Source organism: Sebastes umbrosus, chromosome 23, assembly GCF_015220745.1.
Source record: "Sebastes umbrosus isolate fSebUmb1 chromosome 23, fSebUmb1.pri, whole genome shotgun sequence".
Lineage (NCBI taxonomy): Eukaryota > Metazoa > Chordata > Actinopteri > Perciformes > Sebastidae > Sebastes > Sebastes umbrosus.
In genome coordinates this window covers 11,361,211-11,383,589 of record NC_051291.1, presented here as the reverse complement: position 1 = coordinate 11,383,589, position 22,379 = coordinate 11,361,211, and the positions used below count along the sequence as shown (strand labels likewise).

General features: G+C 39.6%; 1 protein-coding gene across 8 annotated transcripts in view; it reads right to left on the bottom strand.

Moving 5' to 3' along the window:
* ppp1r12a (protein phosphatase 1, regulatory subunit 12A) overlaps positions 1–16,284 on the bottom strand; it is a 57,295-nt gene extending 41,011 nt beyond the window's left edge. For 4 of the 8 annotated variants that reach the window (XM_037759982.1, XM_037759983.1, XM_037759985.1 and 1 more), the window contains exon 1: positions 15,941–16,282. In XM_037759982.1, the coding sequence (XP_037615910.1) occupies positions 15,941–16,177 (237 nt within the window). In that variant the 5' untranslated portion in view covers positions 16,178–16,282. Of the gene's footprint in view, positions 1–15,940 lie in introns of all 8 variants that reach the window. The other 4 variants (XM_037759984.1, XM_037759988.1, XM_037759989.1 and 1 more) reach the window with 3 other exon arrangements.
* Positions 16,285–22,379: the final 6,095 nt, after the last annotated feature.

The following is a 22,379-nucleotide window of genomic DNA, read 5'->3' as shown; positions in this document are numbered from 1 at the left end:
ACTAATATGATCTGAATCCTCTACTACTTCAATCATTTGTTTCTGCAGATGTGATGGCTAGCATGACATCAGACTTTACATTATTGAAGTACTTCTATAAATCTAATTTTACTGAATAATATCTAGAAATATCTAGAAAAAGTCACAGCTACTTAGCCTACAGGATGTAATGGTAAAGCCACACCAGCTTACCCTGCTACAACACTGTAACAAGCGTATCAAACCAGTTTCTGTCTGTGTGCTTTACATTTACACAAACTTCCATCACACCAACGGAGGTCATGAGCTTCATTTTAATGTTAGCAGGAACTGAAGTGGCTGACTTCAGATAGACACCCCAGACAAAACACTCGGACAAAAGGCACAGTCTTCTTCATGCTATAGTAAATGAGTACAGCTACTGTGTGTGTGTAGAAAAGGGTAGATTTATTATCTTCTGGGCCATCGTGCAGAGAGCTCCGAGCTTAATTTAGCAGCACTCCACATCAAGGAGACACTTGAAGACCCCTCCCCTCCTTGACTTCCTTTAGTAGCACCCTCAGATGGCCAACTCAAGCACCCTGCAGAAAGCTCCTGCACGTTTTTACTGCTGAGAGTGGCACAGGCAGCCAGCTGAGCCCATTGTTAGCAGCTATTCTACATTCAATGACAAGGTCAATGGTGCATGGCCACGATGACTCCCATGACTGACAACAGTGTGCCCGTGTGGCAAGGAATGTCATGGGAAGCGTCATCATCACAAATCAATCTACTTTATTTCAGACTGTGTTAAAATGTTAAATTGTTTTTGTGCGTTTACATTTTTAAAATATAAAAATCCCATAACCTTATTCAAACTGTACTCTGCTTTCATGCCATCATTTTCCACACCGCCTCTATTTAGCACCCCTATGTGGGCCTACTGAATCAAGAAATCAATTTTGAATCCAATTGTGACCCCAAGAATCAAAATCAGATCAAATTGTGAGATACCGAAGGACTCACACCCCTAAGACAATTACAAACTTGTCATCATCACCTATTCTCAAAATGCTGGAATAGACTCCTGCACCAAAGTGGCTGCATCAAAGTATTGTATACGAAGATTTTGGCAGGATGTACCACTGATCATCAATTATGCTGCTCTCTAATTTATTCAGTCATTCATACATATATACATAAGGTTCGTTGTCTGACATATGGCAAATTCAGCTGATTAGCATGTGACTCGCACTATAAAATCTCGGGACACACAATAACATACTAACGGCATCATTGTAAACAATTGCATGTCTCTGCTTGGTTCTTTTTGTAGCTGTATTATAGGAAAGCAGTGTACAGGGACATAAAATAAGCACTGAACAACCACATCTTGTAATGTATATGGGTGAGTGTTGTTGGCCTGAGCATAACTTTCAACACCCCTTTCACCCTCTTTTCCCCGATGCTATCTTGCCTTTATTTGCCAATGGTGGTGAATGGAATTTCGTTTGCGGTGCTCAATCATTGAATACTGTCATTCTCAACTCAACAGAGACGCGTCTTTTTTAGAAACAATGCCCAGATTCTTCAGGATAATCCACAGACCTCACTGTCAACAGTTTTCATAAAGATAGCTGGACTTTCTACTGAATAAATAGTCCCAACAGAGATGTCTGTGGATTACATTCACTAAACTACAACAGCAACAAACCAAAGAGATTATCACAGTGATGGGGGGGGACAGCTGTTTAAACCCCCAAACCGCAAAAGGTTTGAGTCACTCTCACTTCAATTGTGATCTCGGCTGTGATCAAAGCACCTACACGACCACAAGACACTTAGTGACCTTTAAAAAACACGTGGAGAAGACGGGCGATACTGTTCTCTCAAAGAAAACATATTAAACTCTAACTTCACTTGCTAATTTTTGCCATCCCTTGCAATCATCTGGTGCTTTCAGTAAGTTCTCTCCAGTTTGTTTGATGTGTGGGGGAGTGAAACTGCTGTAATTTCTGCGGTGAGATGGATGATGGCTGAAATCCTCTAGTATCTGTCAGGAAAGCCAAAACATTATCTAGGTATTGTGGTGTAAGGTTTCTCAAACATTGCATGTACGAAATGGAGGAAAAAAAGAGGTGTGTTGGTCCGCAATAAAACTTAATAACACAGGACTTTTTTCACCAGTTTTCTCCCATACTAAGCAACAGTGTTGACAACAAAGCAGCTTCTTCTGGAGCTCAGAAATTGCCCCTCTCTCTCTTTGTAGTAGCCCAACTTCTATCTGCAACCACCTAACCAGTGAGCAGCAAGGCCCTGGACTAGCATACCAGTGGAGAAATTCCCAGATAAGTAATACTCCTAGCCTTGGGGCTTCAGGCATCAGCGCTTTGGCCACTCCTCGTTGGGCTACGTCATCGGCTCAGAGGCGCGCAGCCACTTCCACAAAAGGAATTCCTTCTTACCGCCTGCATGTAAGTATGAGGTCTGCGTTTGCATGTGTGTATGTGTGTGTGTTACAAAGATCAGCCCATACAATGAGAGTGAAAAATCATATTGGAAATCCAGACACGAATAAAAAAAGGATTGCATGATGAGGATCAGTGAATCTATACTCCTGTAAGGTGTACATGTGTGAGTGTGTGTTTACGCCTGAGACAAAGAGCTCCCAGCTCCTGTGCTATTGGCAGGGTTCATGAGGCCAGAGGGTACGAGGGGGAGGGTTAGAGCGCTGCAGGGCGACCAGCTGGGTCCCTCCACTAGATGAGCCCTGTTGGGAGCTGTAACCAGACTACACACACACGCACACACACACACGCACACACATGGCCTGGCCTCTGCCTTCAGTGCTCTAGCTGCTGCTTCTGCTACCGAGGACGACCATATATGGCCCTGGGATTCCCATGGAAAAAGAAGAACGGGATTGAGGAAGACGGGGGAAAAAAAAAAATGCTGGCGAGATTGTAACTGTGTGTTTCACTTGGGCTTTTGCTCGGCAGCCAAAACAATAGCCCCACTTGAGAGCCAAATTAGTTTCCATGTGAGGGGTCCAAAGGCGAGAGGGGGAACCGGGGGAGAGGCAGAGAGGTCAGATAGCCACGGAGAGATGGCAGAATACAACCTCCGTTGATATTTCCATATAATAGAAGCCTTATGTGGAGGGAGGCTGCTACACGGAGGACAGTAGATAGCTCAGTCAGCAGTCACTGGCAGTCAGTCTACTAAAGAGGCATTGAGAACGGTCCACACAGTGAGTGCACCCCCCTCGCCTCTTCCCCCAGCGTACTGGCACTGTCACCGCTCATGCCAACAAGCTCTGAGCCCACGAGGTTAAATGGATAGTGAGGGTTGCAGATGTTCTACCAATTTATAGCCATTACCAGCATAAATATGGATCGTCACCAGAGTAACACTGCATCACAACTAGGGATACATCGATATCGGATTGGATATATAATTAAATAATATAATAAATAAAATAATTACTTGAATTGTAAACTTTTACCAAGTTGCTGGTGTACAAATTATTATTTTAATAATAAATAAAAATTCTGTTAGTTTGGAAGATTGTTTACCAAGTTGCAGGTGTATGATTTATTATTTTAATCATAAATAAAAATTCTGTAAATTTGGAAGATTTTTTACCAAGTTGCTGGCATATTTATTATTTGAATAATAAATAAAAATTCAATTTGTATAGATAATATTAAAATGTGTATTTATTTGTTACATTTTGTTTTACAAATTTAAGAAAACAACGTTTAAGTTTCGCCTGAGGTTGCCTTAGACATAAAAGAATGATCCCAGTCACTTCCACACACGGTGTTGACTGATACCCAAAGTCCAGATATCAGTATCAGGACTTAAAAAGTCGGATCGGTGCATCTCTAATCACAAGTTAACGCATGCTAAACTGCTAGTACGCTGTCACGCAAGCAAAACTGATTCCACAATTTTGAGTGGACTAAAATAAGATGAATACAGTGTAATCTACACGTTAACTATAATAACCTACTCATATGTAAACAAACAGAACAAGAAACCTGTACATGTACATTCAATTTGGAAAAATGTACTTAAAAATATGGGTATTTTTACTTGCTTTTCATCTGTTGCGTAGCCCTACAAAAAGGTAAAAACGGCAGACCTCAGTCACCTCCATATGAGAAACTGGTACACAATTTAAAAAAAAGAGCAAAGAATCCATTTAATTCACCACAACACATGTAAAAAAAGAGATGAGAATGCATATTTGTTTGCCTGGTTTGGGGTAAATCATTAGGCAAGGCAGTGCGGATACAGTATGTTATTGCTTACATGTGTGTACAACATGTGTCTATGTTAAGCTAGTGTCAGAAATAAAAGCAGAGGGAGTGGAAGAAGCAGGCTCACTAGTGGAGCCTCAAAGAGGAAATGAGAAAAATAAACAGCCACTTCCTGTTCCTCTCTGGCCTGAAATCTCCCAACACCCTGATCCCTCCTACCATCACCACCTCGGTGAGCAAAGACGAGCAATACCCCCCTTCCTCACTGAGATCTGGGCCTGAAAATGCACAACATAAGGGCATCCATTTTTACTGTCCTTCTAAACAACCTGAATAAGACACATATGATGGGTATGATGCCACATTAATGATCGATAATCAATGTCAGCTACTTAAAACGCGCATCAAGTGCAACCGATGCTTCAGAGATGACACATAATGTCAGTTGATACACTCTGGACGGACAGTAAACATAAAACTATGATTTATCAGTCATCAATTAATCAATCACTGAATGAGATTCCTGCACAGTGGACCGGGATTTTACTCAACGTGATCCATAAAACAGCCGAGGGCCTAGACCTTGAGGATCGTAACTAGACTGTGTCGTAGCACGAGTGGTTGTGGTTCATTAATTATTCATTTAACAGTCTATTAACATCTCAGCTTGATTGGACTCAGTGACCTGACATTTATGCTCTATAAAACATGGAGATAAAATCTTGTTTGAGGACACTGTAATGACATCGTGTCTTATTGTGCAATCAGTCTTGATATTAAAATTGTACATATGATTTTTGTTATCCATTTTGGGTTAACAAAAGCATCATTATTTTCTATCACAAGCGCTTGTTCAATCTGTTATCAAATTTGATGCTCAGTTGATTTAATTAAAAGAGTATAATTGACAATTTATCATACATATTAACCATATTTTTGACTATATGTAGTATGGCACCAGAAGGAAAAGCCTACTTATCTTCCTTCACCAGCTTGTCAGTTGAATCTTTTGTCCAGTGTGGGGCATTTGTCGGGCAACCAGATTTAAAAGCTTTTTGGATTATTCAAAATATGAAAAACAGATCTACTAATAGGGAAAACATCACCTTCTAGCTAACACAGAGGCCATACTTACACAAGTCCATTTGAATCACAAGCCACTCAAGTACTCAGGCTGTAATGGTCCGGGCCCATTTACTGACACTGCTATTTATCTGCAGGGAGAGCTTTCACTCGCATGTGCTTATTCACAAGAACACTAATGGGGCAGCAGCATCTCAGCAAGCAGCAGGTTCATTCAATCTCATGGTCACTCGTGGATCAGCGCTAACAAAAATCAATGCCAATTAAGTGTAAAGGAAGAGGCTTATACTTAAGGGCGCTTTCACAAGCCAACATTTAGTCTGCTTTAATCAAACTCTGCGGTGCGGTTCAACCTCTGCTATGGTTCGTTTCATATGGCTTGTGAAAGTGCCCTTAATATATTAGCTATATCCTATCAGCTGATATTAGCTTTAAAAGCCAATGTTTTATCAGTACAATATTGTTTTTACTGGTGATATATGCCAGATTGTGTAATGCACATCTTTATTTTGAAAGTATATGCTATATAGAACGCTATTCTGAGACAGGAGGAAGCAACAATGAAAATGCTATGGATATCATGTTGTGCATCTCCTGGTTTAACAATAACACAAAGTGTAGATGTTCACCTCTACCCGTCATGTCGTCAGCTGAAGATGCAGCCATTTTGAAAATAAATGGAAAGAATGTAACCTCACCCTTCCACAGACAACAAATGGACACGCGCTCTGTGCCTTAATTGTACTCGCTGCTCTGTAAGACAATGAGGAATTCATAGTCTCTGGGTCCAGGTGTTTTCAGTTCAAAAACAGCTCATAAAAAAAACACTCACAGTGTGAGACATGTGACTGCCGCCAAGCAAACAACAGCAGGATGGCTTTGAGAAGAACCTGGCTGAAGTAGAAGACAGACACTATAGTGCCACGGGGTGGGAAAAAAAACAAGCTGAAGTCATCACACAAACATTTCACAGCAGCTCAATACTATGCATGGCGTGGAGAAGTGGGGGCAGAGGGGAAAAGCAAGTGTTGGGCATTAATCTGTTATGGCACCTGGCAGGTTCCTTTACCAATCGGTTTTACACAAACAGGCAATTATGTTTGCATGTGGAATTATTTCTAGCTCTGTCCTCCACCAAAGACATTCTTAGTTGACTAACACTCATACAATTTTGTTGACTAATCGATTAACAATCTGTAAAACTGAGTTTCTTCACGGAGAATCACACAAAAGCACCACTTTAACTCTTGTGTTTACCAGAGATGTGCTCATACGAAAGAAATCTTAGTCGAATAAGACCAAAACGACTGACTACTCGACTAATCGACTAAGAGGGGGCAGCCCGTAGGGTTGGGTACCGAAGTCGGTACTTTAAAGAGTACCAACCGAATTACGTTCATTTTGTGTGGTGTGTAAAATGTTCTAAATGAATAATGTTGAAATTGAGAAGATTTATTTTTACAACTGAAATTACATTTCATTCATTTAATACAGAGAAAGCAAAGTACCGAAAAAAAAAAAGGTACCGGTGGGTACCCAACCATAGCAGCCCTAGTTATTTCTCCTCAGCCTCTTAAATCATCCTATGATGTAGCGATAGGAGCTACTACCTCATGGATGGGTGACAAACAGTGGCACACGCTGACATCAACAAAACGCATTCAGCAGAAAGGAAGAGATACAACATGGCAGGCTTTGGTTTGAAAACAATTTCTCATTTTCCTAAATTGATATACAGCAGCACTGCCATGTTATGGCAATGTAATTATATCATGGGACATAAAAAAAGATCCACCCCTATACCACATCAAATGTGCTCTTGGGCAAGGTCAAGTCCGTGTCCACAGCCTTGCCGTCAAGTAGGCGCAGATCACCTACGTGGCAGCAGGTTTACTCTACTGAGGAATTCTCCTTACGACCCCAGGTAAACCAGTTCCAACCTGCAGCACAGCTCACCTGACATACTTCAGAGAACCATCACTGTTCCAGATCCTCTGGTAGGGATGCCTGGCATTTTATACACGCTATGCATTACCACAGCAGTGTCATAAAGAGAGTTGGGATGTAGAGGATCCACGCAGACCAGAACTGAGCCATGCATGAGTTTAGTGTTAGAGGAAATCGATACTACAGTCCTTTCTTGAAAAGTTCCATGTCAATTAATCTGTTGATTATTTTCTCGATTAATCGATCAGTTGTTTGGTCAATAAAATGTCGATCAGTGTTTCCACAACTCAAAGATATTCAGTTTGCTGTCATAAAGGAGTAAAGAAACCAGAAAATATACACATTTAAGAACTTTTTTTACTTTTTTCTTAAAAAAAATACTCAAACCGATGAATTCATTATCAAAAAAGTTGGCGCTCTAATGAGAAACTCCCCTTTCAGATCAACTACACTGTAAGAAATGTTTCTGTTTCAGTACAATCCTTCCAAACCATTTAGCTCAAACAGTGGCCGTCCATTTTCAAAAATCATACGGGTTATCATGACACACTTGTGCAAGGAAACAACACCGACGTGTCACAATCAGCAGATGACCTGGCATGTTGCAAAGCATTGGCGCGCAGAGGACTTCCTGCTGTTGATTATAGGGTTGGTAGTACGGCTGAATGAAACAGGGAGCGAGGCCAAGCAGAGACCTGCCAATTATACACAGGTAATATATACATGTTCTGCTGCTCCAATTCTAAAATTAACGCTCTCAGTCATCAGGCATTCTGCAGTTACAATAGCGCCACAGTGATTCACTGCAGACTGGAATTCAGCATTGCATCATGACCTTTACTTTTATGTATTAAATTGAGGACATCATGTTTATCTCTTATGAGTGCTTCCACAGTCCAACTACACTGGCTCAAAACACCCAAAGCAGCTCACAGGGACATGACACCCATTGGTGCTTGCTGTGTAATGTTCAACACATTTTAACACCTTCAGTACTGGTCAAACAAATTAGCTACAACTGATTTTTACTGGCAGATAATCTAATAAAACATTTCTTAATCTAACTGCATTGTTTCTGCTGTGGTGTCAAGGTTTGGTTGGCTTTAATCTATATTAATCCAGACATGGTTTCTTTCTTTTTTTTCCATCTGTTTGAACTCAATAGATAGGTTACAACTCACTTCTGCAAGATCAAGACCTGTTTTGGCTCATGTGGTTAAGAAACACATGATGCAACAATATTTCCTCTACTGTACCCTCAAGACTGTTTGAGAAGCAGATGATTCATCAAAATGACACCAAGAGGCTAAAAGAGAAACTAGATTATGATTAGTCTTGTATGCAGTGAACAAATTACATGAGTCAGTGTAGGCTTCTACTTTAAGACCAGAATTTGACTATCAAACACAGATGTGTCATTACCAGTAATGCGCAATCATAACTCATATGGCAAACAGTAATTAGGTCAAAATATTAGCCACAACTAATTACCGAAACATGACGATAGCTAATCACATTAAAAGGAGGACTGGCAGTTAACTATTTGTGCTAGACAAAGAACAATAACATCTAGACTGTCTAGATTCCAGTCCATGAATTATTGAGTTGCATCTTAATGTATTCTGCATTACAATATGTTAGAAATGCATGAGTGACTAGCTGCTACTGTATGGTGCCCTTAAATCATAACAAAGAACCTGAAGGCTTTGTGCAACCTTTTGCAAGAAGAGGGATGTGAAATAGGGCTGGGCAATATGATGAATATCGTCAAAACGATATATAAATGTGTATCATATATATTTTTATATATCGTTTTTATCGTGATATAGGCTAGGCCTATATTTATTTATTTTTTCTCTATAATTTCACTGAAATCTACTATCAGTACTTTTCATTTGTCAAGTATTTAATTCACACAGGAGTATACAAAAATAGACTTTACCATGTGGTTATTTCACATAGACTATTTATTTATTACCAGAAAACATGCTATATTGTAATATATATATAACGTTATCAAGATATGAAATTACCTATATCGTGAAAGAAGATTTTGGCCGTATCGCCCAGCCTTAATGTGAAAGTAGATTTCATCTAAAAGGTGCTAATGTCTGAAGACAGTATGGGCATTAACTGAGCTAAGTGGTGAGTGAGAGTGATGTGAAAATGGTCGGCAAACTGCACTTTATTTCATGTACGTATCATAACAACGGCTTGTATATCCGCCGTCCCTCGGTTTTCCGGTTTCCCTTTTTGAATGACGAATACAGACTACAGCGACCTGCTGGTGTGGAGAGTTATTTCATCTTACGCTGGCGCAGAACATACGTGGTAGTTGGCTGTCGACTGTAATCTTTGCGGTGTGTTCGAGTGCAACTTTTTTTGCCAAAACAAAGGCGAAGTGAGGCGACGCAATAGGCTGCCTTCGTCGCCGCTAGTTCTTTTGATGTCTGGTCGGTGCGTCCCCAGCTTAAGGCAGAAAGTCAGGAGGCTATAAGAGGATGCCATGATGCCTCCATCAGGAGGACAGGGACATGTGAAAGGCATTTCTTTTTTGCTCCTCTCACTGGCCGAATGCAATCCTCGGGCACAGCTGAGAATCTGCAGGGCTGGGGGCTGTAGCGAAGAGATCCACAGCAATTATGTAATGTGTTAATATGACTGGTCTGGATGAAAAGAAACACAGCCACCTCACCATCTTCCACCACATGCGCTATAATTGTTCCATTACAAAATCCATGAAATTGATTCTCGTTTCAGCGCTGCCAAAGACTCTCTCTCTGCTCAGTCTGTTATGCAACTCCCACTCTGTACATGCAAATCCACCAACACAAGTAGCAAACCTTCCCTGAGTCGTTGTCATGGAGACAGTGCAAGATAATGTTCATAGACTTCAGGGCCGTAATGAGGGTGTGTAATGTCAACAGAGCAAAGGCATTGTAATACCCGACTCTGACATGTTAAATGTTAAGCTGGGCTGAGTCTTGTCGCCTCGGTCCCGGGGATCAGCAAAGGCCACGCACGCTAAAAGACAAAAAGTTCAGGTGTGGGTCAGCGTGGAGATTTTCTTGTGTGAAGCGACAAGCCCCGGTTACCTCCACGCTAATTGCCTTGATGGAGCTCAGTGGGCGACAGTCAGCTGGGCCTTGGCGTTGTATGGGGAGAGAGGCAAGCCAGAGAGGGAATGACTGGAGGGGAGGGGTTTAGGTGACAGCTGAGGAATGTCTGCTCTGCTCGCTCTTTGCCATGGTTTCCAGCGACTGTCATGTGAGGAATGCACAGGCTAGGACGACAGGACTAGGAATGCTACCCTCTGAGACGAGTTTAGCCGACGACAAGATCTGGAATCTCCACATGTCTACTGAAGCCCTCGTTCACTCGTACATCCTCTTTACCGTCCGCCTGAATGCATGCAGTCTGTGTTTGGGTGTATATGTCTCAGTCAATCATGTCACAAGATTGTATTTTGAAATTGCAAAGCAATATAAAGTCACACTCTTCACATAGGAATGTAGAGCGGCAACTAACGATTATTTTCATTGTCGATTAATCTGTCAATTATTTTCTTGATTAGTTGTCTATAAAATGTTAGAAAATGGTGAATAATGTCGATTAGTGCCTCCCAAAGCCCAAGATGACATCCTCAAAAGGTCTCGTTTTGTCCACAACTCAAAAATATTCAGTTTACGGTTATAGAGGAGTAAAGAAACCAGAAAATATTCACATTTAAGAAGCTGGAATCAGAGAATTTGTTTCCCTTAAATTACTAAAACTGATTAATCGATTATCAAAATAGTTGCCGATTAATTTCATAGTTGACAACTAAGCGATTAATTGAATCAGTTTTATTTGCCAAGTACATACATATAAGGAATTTGACTCCATCAAATTGACTGCATCTCTCAGTGTACTTACACAGAATACAAATGCAACAGAACAAGGACAACGAAGCTGGACAGATTGTTGCAGCTCTACAGGCCGGTGTCAAAAACTGCAGACGTCGCAGATTATTATTGGTTATTTCTCCAAACCGCATCCCTGTTCCCTAACGACGTCCATATGCGCAAGGGGGCCTGTAATGGTCTTCATCATGAATCACATCATAGAGACAACAACAGAAGAGAACATGTTTACAGGTCCCTTCTGCAACAAGTCATTTTTTAAGTGACAGAAGGCCCATGACTCACATCAACCTCTAGCCTCGATGTGAGATTATGCCAGGGCTTCACTACAAAGCGGAGCTACAGACTCTGAGTCATACCCAAACTTAGTATCATCTCCTGAAACCCAGTTTGGAGAACTTGTGGCGGTGGTATTTATAACCCCTGCGACGGTCACCAGCACTGGGAGCGATATCGCTGCACCCAGTGTGGAGTGAGCCCTCATGTAACGACATGACACACTTCACAACAAAGCCAGAGGTCAGTCATTCAACACAATAAGGCAGTGCGGTTCATTGCACAAAATGAAACAATGAAAAATGACCAGTGACGTATGCGTTTTCCATTGCAAAAAGTGTCACAAAATCACGTCATGTTATGCTCTGGAGTTTATTGTCTATAATCAAAAAGGAAATCACGACAAAGTCCTCAAAAAAAGACATAAAATGATTGATTGACTATCCCTCTCCTCTTCACTTCATCCCAACTATCATCACCTTGACCTTGCTGAAATCCTGCGATTAGCACTTTAAAACAGACATCCCTGTCTCACCTTCTTTATATGACCCCAAAACCCCTGGATCACATGTTGGCTTACAACACACACACACACACACGGCAGCTTCTCGTCTCCAGAGATGGTTAGGTCTGGAGAGCGGCACTGCAAATTCTTTCCTCACTCTAGCTCATCCCTGGACATCAGCCCAAAGAAAGGCAACATTTCCACCCAATGAGCTTGCACAGGGGGCCATGCTGATTCCAGATTTCATTAAAGCATATTCTAAGCACAGGAAATAGTTGATTTACATACAGCAGTAGTGCAAATATTCACACAAATAAAATTAATTATCTATAGATAAAGCCAATGACTGGTCTTCTAAAACTTGCTTTTAAAACTTTTAATAGTAACAAAGTCTTGGACAAGAAACGTGCCATGTAGCAAGGTGGTTCACTCAGCAGTACTCAGGCTTACAAACACTGGACATGTGTGCATGAGTAATGGTGTGATATCACTGGAAATCTATGCTAGATTTAAACATGTAATGTATTAATCCTTTAATTAATTCTTAGATCATTTAAGCACTTGCTATCTAAACAAATAGGTGGAGACAGCATCCTTGTGGTCGCAATGAATTAAGCTGTGGAAATACTTGTTTCCACCAGCAACAACTGGAACTTAAAGTACCTGGGCTGTCCTATTGCTCCAGAAGGTACATATAATTGCAATAACCTAGGTACAAATCCAACCAGGGAGCTTTTCCATTCGTATTAAAACTTGAATATAAGTCTGTTATTGATGTACAGCAGCTGATAGTGTTGACATATTATAATCTTATTCCATCTCCATTTGTAACAAATGTCACTAGTTCCAATAACATAATAGTTTCTATCTGAGAAATAAACCTTTTTCCCCAGGTATTATTTATTGAACAGTAGAGAGATGTCACATCTGGTGCATAGCAGATAATGAAGTGGGTAGTAGACAATACAAATGAATCCCTATCTTAGACTGACGTATTCACAAATGACACTTAAGTAAACCCAAATTACAGCAATTTCACTGTAAGCAAATCTACTGTATGTACAGTACACATCGCTGAATCAGACTATTTGGCCACACAGGTTTTTCCAATGCAAAAAAATGTCACAAAATCATGTCATGTTATGCTCTGGAGTTCAATGTCTAAAATCAAAAAGGAAATCACGACAAAGTCCTCAAAAAAGACCAACAATTATCGATTGACTATCCCTCTCCTCTTCACTTCATGTTAGATTTTATTTTATGTGGCCAAATAGTTTGATTCAGCCATGTGTACTGTACATACAGTAGATTTGCTTACAATGAAATTGCTGTAATTTGGGTACCAAGCAAATTTACTGTATGTACAGTACACATGGCTGAATCAAACTATTTGGCCACATAGGTACTCTCCTTTCTAGTAACTGCACCTACTAGCTATTTATATCACTTGATTGGTGTTTTAAGAAGCTTGTAAATCAGACATTTCATCATGCATAGTGTCCAAAAGCCTCAGCACCTGACGCTACTGACTAACAACAGCAAAAAACTGTCTGCCATTTTCATTATTTATTTATTTATTTATTTAACAGTAAATAGTAGAGAGATGTCACATCTGGTGCATAGCAGATAATGAAGTGGGTAGTAGACAATACAAATGAATCCCTAACTAGACTGACGTATTCACAAATGACACTTAAGTAGTTCCAAATTTCATTGTAAGCAAATCTAGTGTATGTACAGTACACATCACTGAATCAAACTATTTGGCCACATAGGTACCCTCCTTTCTAGTAACTGCACCTACTAGCTATTTATATAACATGATTGGTGTATTAAGAAGCTTGTAAATCAGACATTTTATCATGCATAGTGTCCAAAAGCCTCATACATAGACCAGCACCTGACACTACTGAGCAAAAACTGGCTGCCATTTTCATTATTTGGCTTTCAAAGTACAGAGTACTACCGTGGTTAGCAGGCTAATAGTTAGCTGACAGTGCAGCCAAATAGCAAAAGCACTTGGCACACATGTGATCCCCTTTAACACCACAAAAACACAGCCAACAAACGTCAAATTCGTCGCTTCTCAAGCTACACAGTGAATGAATTAAGCCTGAGCTAAACAGCTCCATAACAAGCTAACGACAGCTAGCTTCTCCTGCTAATGTAGCGTTAGCATCCACTCCGCTTCTCTGATGACTGCAATTACATAATTCACCACTTTATCACGTTTAAACTAACACACCAAACACTGCTGTCAACTCATGTATATGTGTATATAAATGTCGTACAGGTTAAAGCCTTAAAAAGGATGACATTAGCCTGTGAATGACGTTGTAGCTAGTTAGCTTCTAGCTTCCTTCCAGGGAGTAGCCGCAGCCCGGTGGAGGTGGAGGGTTGATCAACAAAAAACACTTTTTACAGCTAGACGTCATTATATGGAGTTAATTTTCCATTTTGAGTGTCTTAATCAATGACAACATTTGCGTTAAGATGCCAGCATGACTCCCAACAATATCAATTAAACATAAAAACACTATTTTACTACTTTTTAAAAGGTAATTTACAACATAGAAAATGAATCTGAAGTGCAGCAGCACAGCAATTAGACTGAACCCCACTGACTGACTCAGGCTAGTTTACTGGAGCAAAAAGTAGACTTGGAAGCTTTTAACTTGCTTTATTATTGTGGATTACACTCTGAAACACTGCAGGGCATGTTTAGCACTGTTTTGACTTTAAAAGCTCAGAGAGAAACCAGTGTGTTCATGTGTAATGTAAAAGGACGAGGTGGAGGGTTTATCAACAAAACCACTTTTTACTGCTAGCCATCGTTATATGGGATTAATTTAACCTGGAGGAGTGTCTTTAATCAATGACAATAGTTGCGTTAAGATGCCAGCATGACAACAATAATCAATGAAGCATAATAAAACACTATTTGTTTGGCTTTTAAAGGTATTTTACAACATAGAAAATGAATCTGAAGGGCAGCAGACCAGCAATTAGACTGCACCCCACTGTGACTGATTCAGACTAGTTTACTTTACTGGGGGGGGGCAAAAAGTAGTGCTTTAACTTCCTCGTTATGGGGTTAATTTTGCATTTTGAGTGTCTTAATCAATGACAACATTTGCGTTAAGATGATAGCAAGACAACAATAATCAATGAAGCATCATAAAACACTAGTTGTTGTTCTTTCTTGAAGGTATTTTATAACATGTACAAAAATGACCCAATCTGAAGTAGCAGCAGACCAGCAATTACACGGCACCCCACTGATTGACTCAGGGGCAAAAAGTATTCCTGGAAGCTTTTAACTTGCTTTATTATTGTGGATTACACTCTGAAACACTGCAGGGCACATTTAGCACATGTTTTGAGTTTAATAGCTCAGAGAGAAGCCAATGTGTTCATGTGTAATGTAAAAGGTGGAGGTGGAGGGTTTATCAACAAAACCACTTTATACAGCAAGCCATCGTTATGGAGTTCATTTTGAGTGTCTTAATCAATGACAACATTTGCGTTAAGATACTAGCATGACAACAATATCAATAAAGCATTATAAAAACACTATTTGATTGTCTTTTTTAAAGGTATTTTACAACATAGAAAATGAATCTGAAGTAGCAGCAGACCAGCAATTAGACTGCACCCCACTGACTGACTCAGGCTAGTTTACTACAAAAAAGTAGTCCTTTAACTTGCTTTATGTTGTGGATTACACACTGGAAACTACAGGGCACAGTTAGCACTTGTTTTGAGTTTAAAAAGCTCAGAGAAAAGCCAATGTGTTCATGTTGTAATGTAAAAGGACGTGTAAAAAGGACGGTAGGAAGGTAAACAACAGGATGGGAATGGCTTCCATTTGACAGGTGTTGCTAGGAGAAGCAGTTTCTAGCAGCAAAGCGGTATCTGTGTCGTAAACACACACATATACATACATATATATATATATATATATATATATATATATATATATAATATAATATAATAACACAGACCTGGTGGAGGGCGGTGAGACCGTCTACGTTGGCGTAGTTGATGTCGGCGCCCCGGTCCAGCATTCGCAGCACCTCCTCGGTGTCGCCGCTGGAGCAGGCGGCCAGAAACACGGCGCCATCATCGAACTTCACCTTCGTCTTCTTCTTCTTCAGGACCGGAGGCTCCTGGTCCGTCTCCGAGCCCAGCCAGCGCTTCAACTGCTCATTCCTCTTCTGCTTGGCGTCCGCCATCTTCATCCCCCTCCTTGTGTCTCGGGCTGCTTCTTATCTTTCCTCCGAGAGAGAGAGAGAGGATATACTTTATAGTGCCACTATCCCACAGCCAGCGCACTGGGGCGTGGGAAGGGAGGGAGGAGGAGGAGAGAGATTGTTTTCCATAATCTCGCGAGATTTGGGAGCTCAGGAGCTGCAGTATAACGTCATCATCAACAGATTATGAGAGGAGAGAGAGTGAGTAGGGTGATCTCTTATAGAGAGTGGACACCAAATAAGACAAGGGTACTTGAAAATATTACATAACATACAGCTAAGCACTTTCATAGAGAGAGAGAGAGTTTTTTTTCTTTTTTTTTTCTCATTATAGCAGACTCTAAGCACAGAGAATGGTTGATTTAACAACACCAGTGCAAATATTCACACAAATAAAATTAATTATCTATAGATAAAGCCAATGACTGTTCTCCTAAAACTTGCTTTTAAACAACTGGAATTTAAAGTACCTGGGCTGTCCTATTGCTCCAGAAGGTACATATAATTGCAGTAAGTGAGTAATGGTGTGATATCACTGGAAATCTATGCTAGATTTAAAAAAGGAATGTATTAATCCTTTAATTAATTCTTAGATCATTTAAGCATGTGCTATCCAAACAAATAGGTGGAGACAGCATCCTTGCGGTCGCAATGAATTAAGCTGTGGAAATACTTGTGTCCTATTGCTCCAGAAGGTTCATATAATTGCAATATCCTAGGTACAAATCCAACCAGGGAGCTTTTCCATTCGTATTAAAACTGAATATAAGTCTGTTATTGATGTACAGCAGCTGATAGTGTTGACATATTATAATCTTATTCCATTTGTAACAAATGTCACTAGTTCCAATAACATAATAGTTTCTATCTGAAAAATAAACCTTTTTCCCCAGGTATTAGTTTAGGTATTAAGTCTGTTATTGATGTACAGCAGCTGATAGTGATGACATATTATAATCGTATATCTTATTATATATAATCTTAGACTGTGTACACCAAATAAGACAAGAGTACTTGAAAATATTACATAACATCCAGCTAAGCACTTTCATAGAGAGAGAGGTTTTTTTTTTGGTTTTTTTTTTTACATTTATCCTTTGATATTGCAATATATTGTTATTAATTGTTTTTTATAAGATACGATAAGATGAACCTTTATTAATCCCCGGAGGGAAATTCTTTTTTTTTTTATACATATTACTGATATATACATTTTTAAACTTCAAATGGAAGAAAGAAAAGAAAATAACCTTGTAAAATATGTAAAAAAAAAAAACAGTTTTAATATTATTAGAGAAAGTGCAAATATTAGAAAAAAAAACACAAAAAAATTAATACATAGTACTGATAGTATACTTCATTTTAATGTAAAAAATATTGATAACCATTTCCCCACATTTATTGATTACTTCACCCAGATCAGGCATCATCTAAGAATTAGTATTTCTGAGATTTGGTCATGAAACCATCAACACGATAAGACTAAAGTCTGCAGCTGTCGCTGAAGGAGCTCTCTAGTGTTGAGATGGTATCCTGCATGGGGTGGGAGTCATTCTCCATCATCCCATATCAATGTACTAATAGTATACTTGTAAGTGTACTACTTCAATACTTCTTGGGACTAAATTGGCCCACTTTTTAGTTTTTAAAAGTATACTTTTAAGTATACTTTTGATGGATGAAGTACCTGAAAGCCACACTTGAGTAAATGTACAGATATCTAACCAGAAAATGTCTTTAGTACAACTTAAAGTCACCTATTAGAATATTACTTGAGTAAAATTTTAATGCATCTCATATTTTGATGTAATTAAGTATCAAAAGTAATTTTCTGATATTAAATTTGGTTAAGTATTGAAAGTAAAAGTACAATATATATATAATATATCTATATATATATATATATAGATATATTATATCTATATATATATTAAATGTAAGAGTAGTAAACTTTGAGTACACAGCTAGTTTACATCCAAGTTGTATTTTGTACTGCAACTAACTATACTACAAGTGAACTTATAGGTATACCGTTAGTTATATACTTGTAGCCCACTTTTAGTTTATGAAAGTGCACTTTAAAGTGTACTCTTAGTAAACTACTTGTTTAATAGTTTTTACTACAAGTATCCTTGTACATTTTCTTTAAGTTAACTTATAGTACTTAGCCAAATATACTTTTCAGTATACGCCAAGTATACTTGGACTCTTCTGTGTACTTGCCAAGTACACTTAGACTTTTCTGTATACTTGTCGGTATAAGCTAAGTAAACTTAAGTATAATTTTGTTAAGTATATCTCGGATAAGTACATAAGAAGTAAACTGAAAGCATACTTTCTTATTTGAAGTTTAAAAGAAGTATACTAATAGCACTTGAATAGGGTCAGCAGGCTATTCATAACAATAATATAGGGTATTAGATGAATAGCTTTACAAAATCTCAACACAAGATACAATTTACTTGTTGTTTGCAATGGTTTTAACCATATCTCCTGGCCTTTCTCAGCAGTAGGAGATGCTCAGTTGTCATGGAGATGGTTCAGTTGTCATGGAGATTCTCTTCCAGCTCAATATAGACTATGGATACTGAACTCTTTCATCATGTAACCTGTGAAATTCATTGATACTGGTTTTGTACATTTCGTGCAATCAATGTAATGAAGTAAGCTCATAATAAACCGTATAGTGCTGAAAGCCGTGGACATAGATGTTGTTGTTGTTTTTTGTGTGTGATTATCATGGAGTTTTTATTTATTTCAACCCTCTGAGTTTGAACTAATAAAGATATCAAGCAATCAAACAAATCTCCATTCATTCATTTTATATAAAACAAATGATGATTTTTGACCTATCTGCAAAGTCATATTATCAACCATGTCCATGTAGTTTCATGTGAGTTGTTCTTAATCATGTCATCATCAGTCAACAAAACCATTAGAATACTACTACTGCTGCTGCTGCTGCTACTACTTCTACTGCTAGAGCGCTTTTCATAGAAACCCAAAGAGTAAAAATTGTCATAAAACAACATAAATATATAAAACACACAACAATAATTACACATTAAAAGCAGAATAGAATGGTAGAATAGAAAATCAGGTATATCTAACAAATTGAAGGCACCATAGGTGACAATTTAAATAAGCATATGGTGTTTTAAGATATTGGAAAACTATACAAAAGAGACAAGAAAGAGGTCATTCATACCTGTTAGGCCGGTGGTTTTCAAAGTGGGGTCCGGGGACCTCCAGGGGTCCACAAGGTCTAAAAAGCGGACTAATGTATTTTCACTCTGATTCCATCCATGAGTAGCACAGTTACAGAATGTATGACTGTTTTGGTTATGGGTTTCAAACAATTTCCGTAATAAAACATCTCAAAGCAAAAATCCTATCAGATGGGGGACCCTGGGACAAAATCGTATTAAATGGGGGTCCGTCACCGTGGTCTATTTTGTGTCAGTTTAGGGGTCGTTGATGTAAAAAAGTTTGGGAACCACTGAGTTAGGCTACCAAATCCAAACACCTGGTTCTCCTGTGCCAGCCTGGTAGGCTGCCACCTGGAACGCTGCAGTTTTCCCATGGACTGCATCCAGCAATGTCCATGCTACTTCATTTTTAATGGACTGAATTGCACCCTGTTCATTCTTTGTATGCATTTTCCACAGGTTGGTAGTGAAAACCAAATATTATGAATAGGATTATAGACAAACCAAAGACTGTATCTCCATATTATAGATAGTTTTATTGCTGGTTTTGTGTCTGTTTTTCCCATTCTTTCCCATTTTTGGACATAACTCAAGAATTCATTGTACTGTCATTAGTCGTGATTAAGATGAACTTGTGTTCCTCCTGACTGAAATATACCCGTTCTTCTTAGTTCCTAGTGTATTGTTGATTTTAAAAACAGAGGTGACTTATTCTTTTTTTTTTTTCGTTTCAGGAAATGGCATGCCAACTAAACAAACTTTCATTCTAGAGGTTTTTCCCCTTTCTAGAGGTATTTCCACACATGAACGCATCAATTGAAATCACCATTCCAACCATGTCATATGCAACACGTTTAGTTTACCGCTAATAAAACACATTGCTCTCTGCGGGAAAATAAAAAGCCTTCTGACCACAAAGTACCTGTAATGATTTGACGGGTAACACTTCAAGTGCCTGGAATGTCTAGTGGACTCAAGCACCGGGGTGGTCCGGCTCAACCTGGAGTAAAAACAAGGTGGCCAGGCATAAAGTGTTTTTTATTTTGGCATCGCCATGTGTTATTGTTGGCAGACACCAATGTGTACTCAGCAGGGGGTGTGGTGTAGCCTCCTCGTACGCAAGTTGTGGGTAAGAGGCATGCAACCCCCTTTTATTTTTTACATAGTGTCATTACAGATGATAATGATGTTATTTTTGGGGTTTAAAGACATTTCAAAGAGTGAAAATGATGCTGCTTGTGCTTGATTAGATACCACCCACCAGCTGAACTTGGAGTTGACATCCTGAATAACAAGCTGTTCAAGCAGAATCATGATCCAAAACATTTATGTGACCGTGAGCCATTGTGTGAAGTCACGCTACCTCCATTTTCCCATTTTAAAACCATTCCTCATGTCGCTGACACCGAATGTAGACAGATTTAAATAATTTATTGTCTGCAATTGCACTAAATGAGACTTGGGCCGCAGCGCACGGGACTCTGAGCCAGAACACGGAGGTTTGAGAACGATCAGCTCAGCTCAGCTGATACTGATCCTTAATGTTACAAAAATGTCATGGGAAATGACTGTGGTTCCACTGAGTCACGGGGACGGTGGAACACCAACAGCGTCAGTGTCAGGAAGCTGTTGGCCGGAGGCTTCGGCGTGCTGATATCAGGAGGGCTGGAGGGAAAGTGATGTGTAAGCTGCTGCTGCTGCTGCTCGGCAGCGGCGAAGGGGGCCGACCTTAACGGTGACTGACAGCACAAGGCGAGCCATGTGGGCTGCATCCAGCTATAATGAGAGTGTGCTGTGTGTACGCCTTTGTGAATCAGTGTGACACACAAGTGAGTTTTAGAGCTGCAGACAAAAAGCTTGCTTATCTTATTGGTTCAGTACATTTCAAAAGGTTGTTTTGAATAAATAACATTTAATTTTCATAACCTTCAAATATCAGGCGCTGAATATGTGATAGCATAGAATACTAATAATATCCTGCATGTAACAGGTACATGAACCCTTAGATTTTAGTTAGGTTTTAGTTATATCTAATAGCATACAGTGCAGACACCGGTGGACTCAGGGGGGTGGGGGGTGGGTAGGTTGGGGCTCTTCCAGCAGAGAAAACGTGATGAAGTGCCATCTAGGGTGCTCTTCCAGTAGAGAAAACGTGATGATGTGCCGTCTAGGGTGCTCTTCCAGCAGAAAAAATGTGTTGATGTGCCATCTAGGGTGCTCTTCCAGTAGAGAAAACGTGATGATTTGCCATCTAGGGTGCTCTTCCAGCAGAAAAAATGTGTTGATGTGCCATCTAGGGTGCTCTTCCAGTAGAGAAAACGTGATGATTTGCCATCTAGGGTGCTCTTCCAGTAGAAAAAATGTGTTGATGTGCCATCTAGGGTGCCCTTCCAATAGAGAAAACATGATGAAATGTCCTCTAGGGTGCTCTTCCAGTAGAGAAAACGTGATGATGTGACATCTAGGGTGCTCTTCCAGTAGAGAAAACGTGATGATGTGCCATCTAGGGTGCTCTTCCAGTAGAGAAAACACGATGATGTGCTATCTAGGGTGCTCTTCCAGCAGAGAAAACGTGATAAAGTGTCCTCTAGGGTGCTCTTCCAGTAGAGAAAACACGATGAAGTCTCCTCCAGGGTGCTCTTCCAGTAGAGAAAACACGATGAAGTGTCCTCTAGGGTGCTCTTCCAGTAGAGAAAACGTTATGAAGTGTTCTCTAGGGTGCTCTTCCAGTGGGGAAAATGTGATAAAGTGCCCTCTCCAGTGCCCTTCCAAGTTAAATGCAAACAACACCACCTCACCATGATATTATGTTGTTGTCCCCTAATAATGGATTCTTCAATAGGCTATATTTTGTCAGAAATCTACACTAATTACGCTGTAAAATCAAAATGATAACTTGGTTTTGCCAAAAATGCTTGTAATTTTCAGGTATTGTGTGCAGCTCAGGGCCAAAAAATACCGTTGAATGAATTTAAAATTCA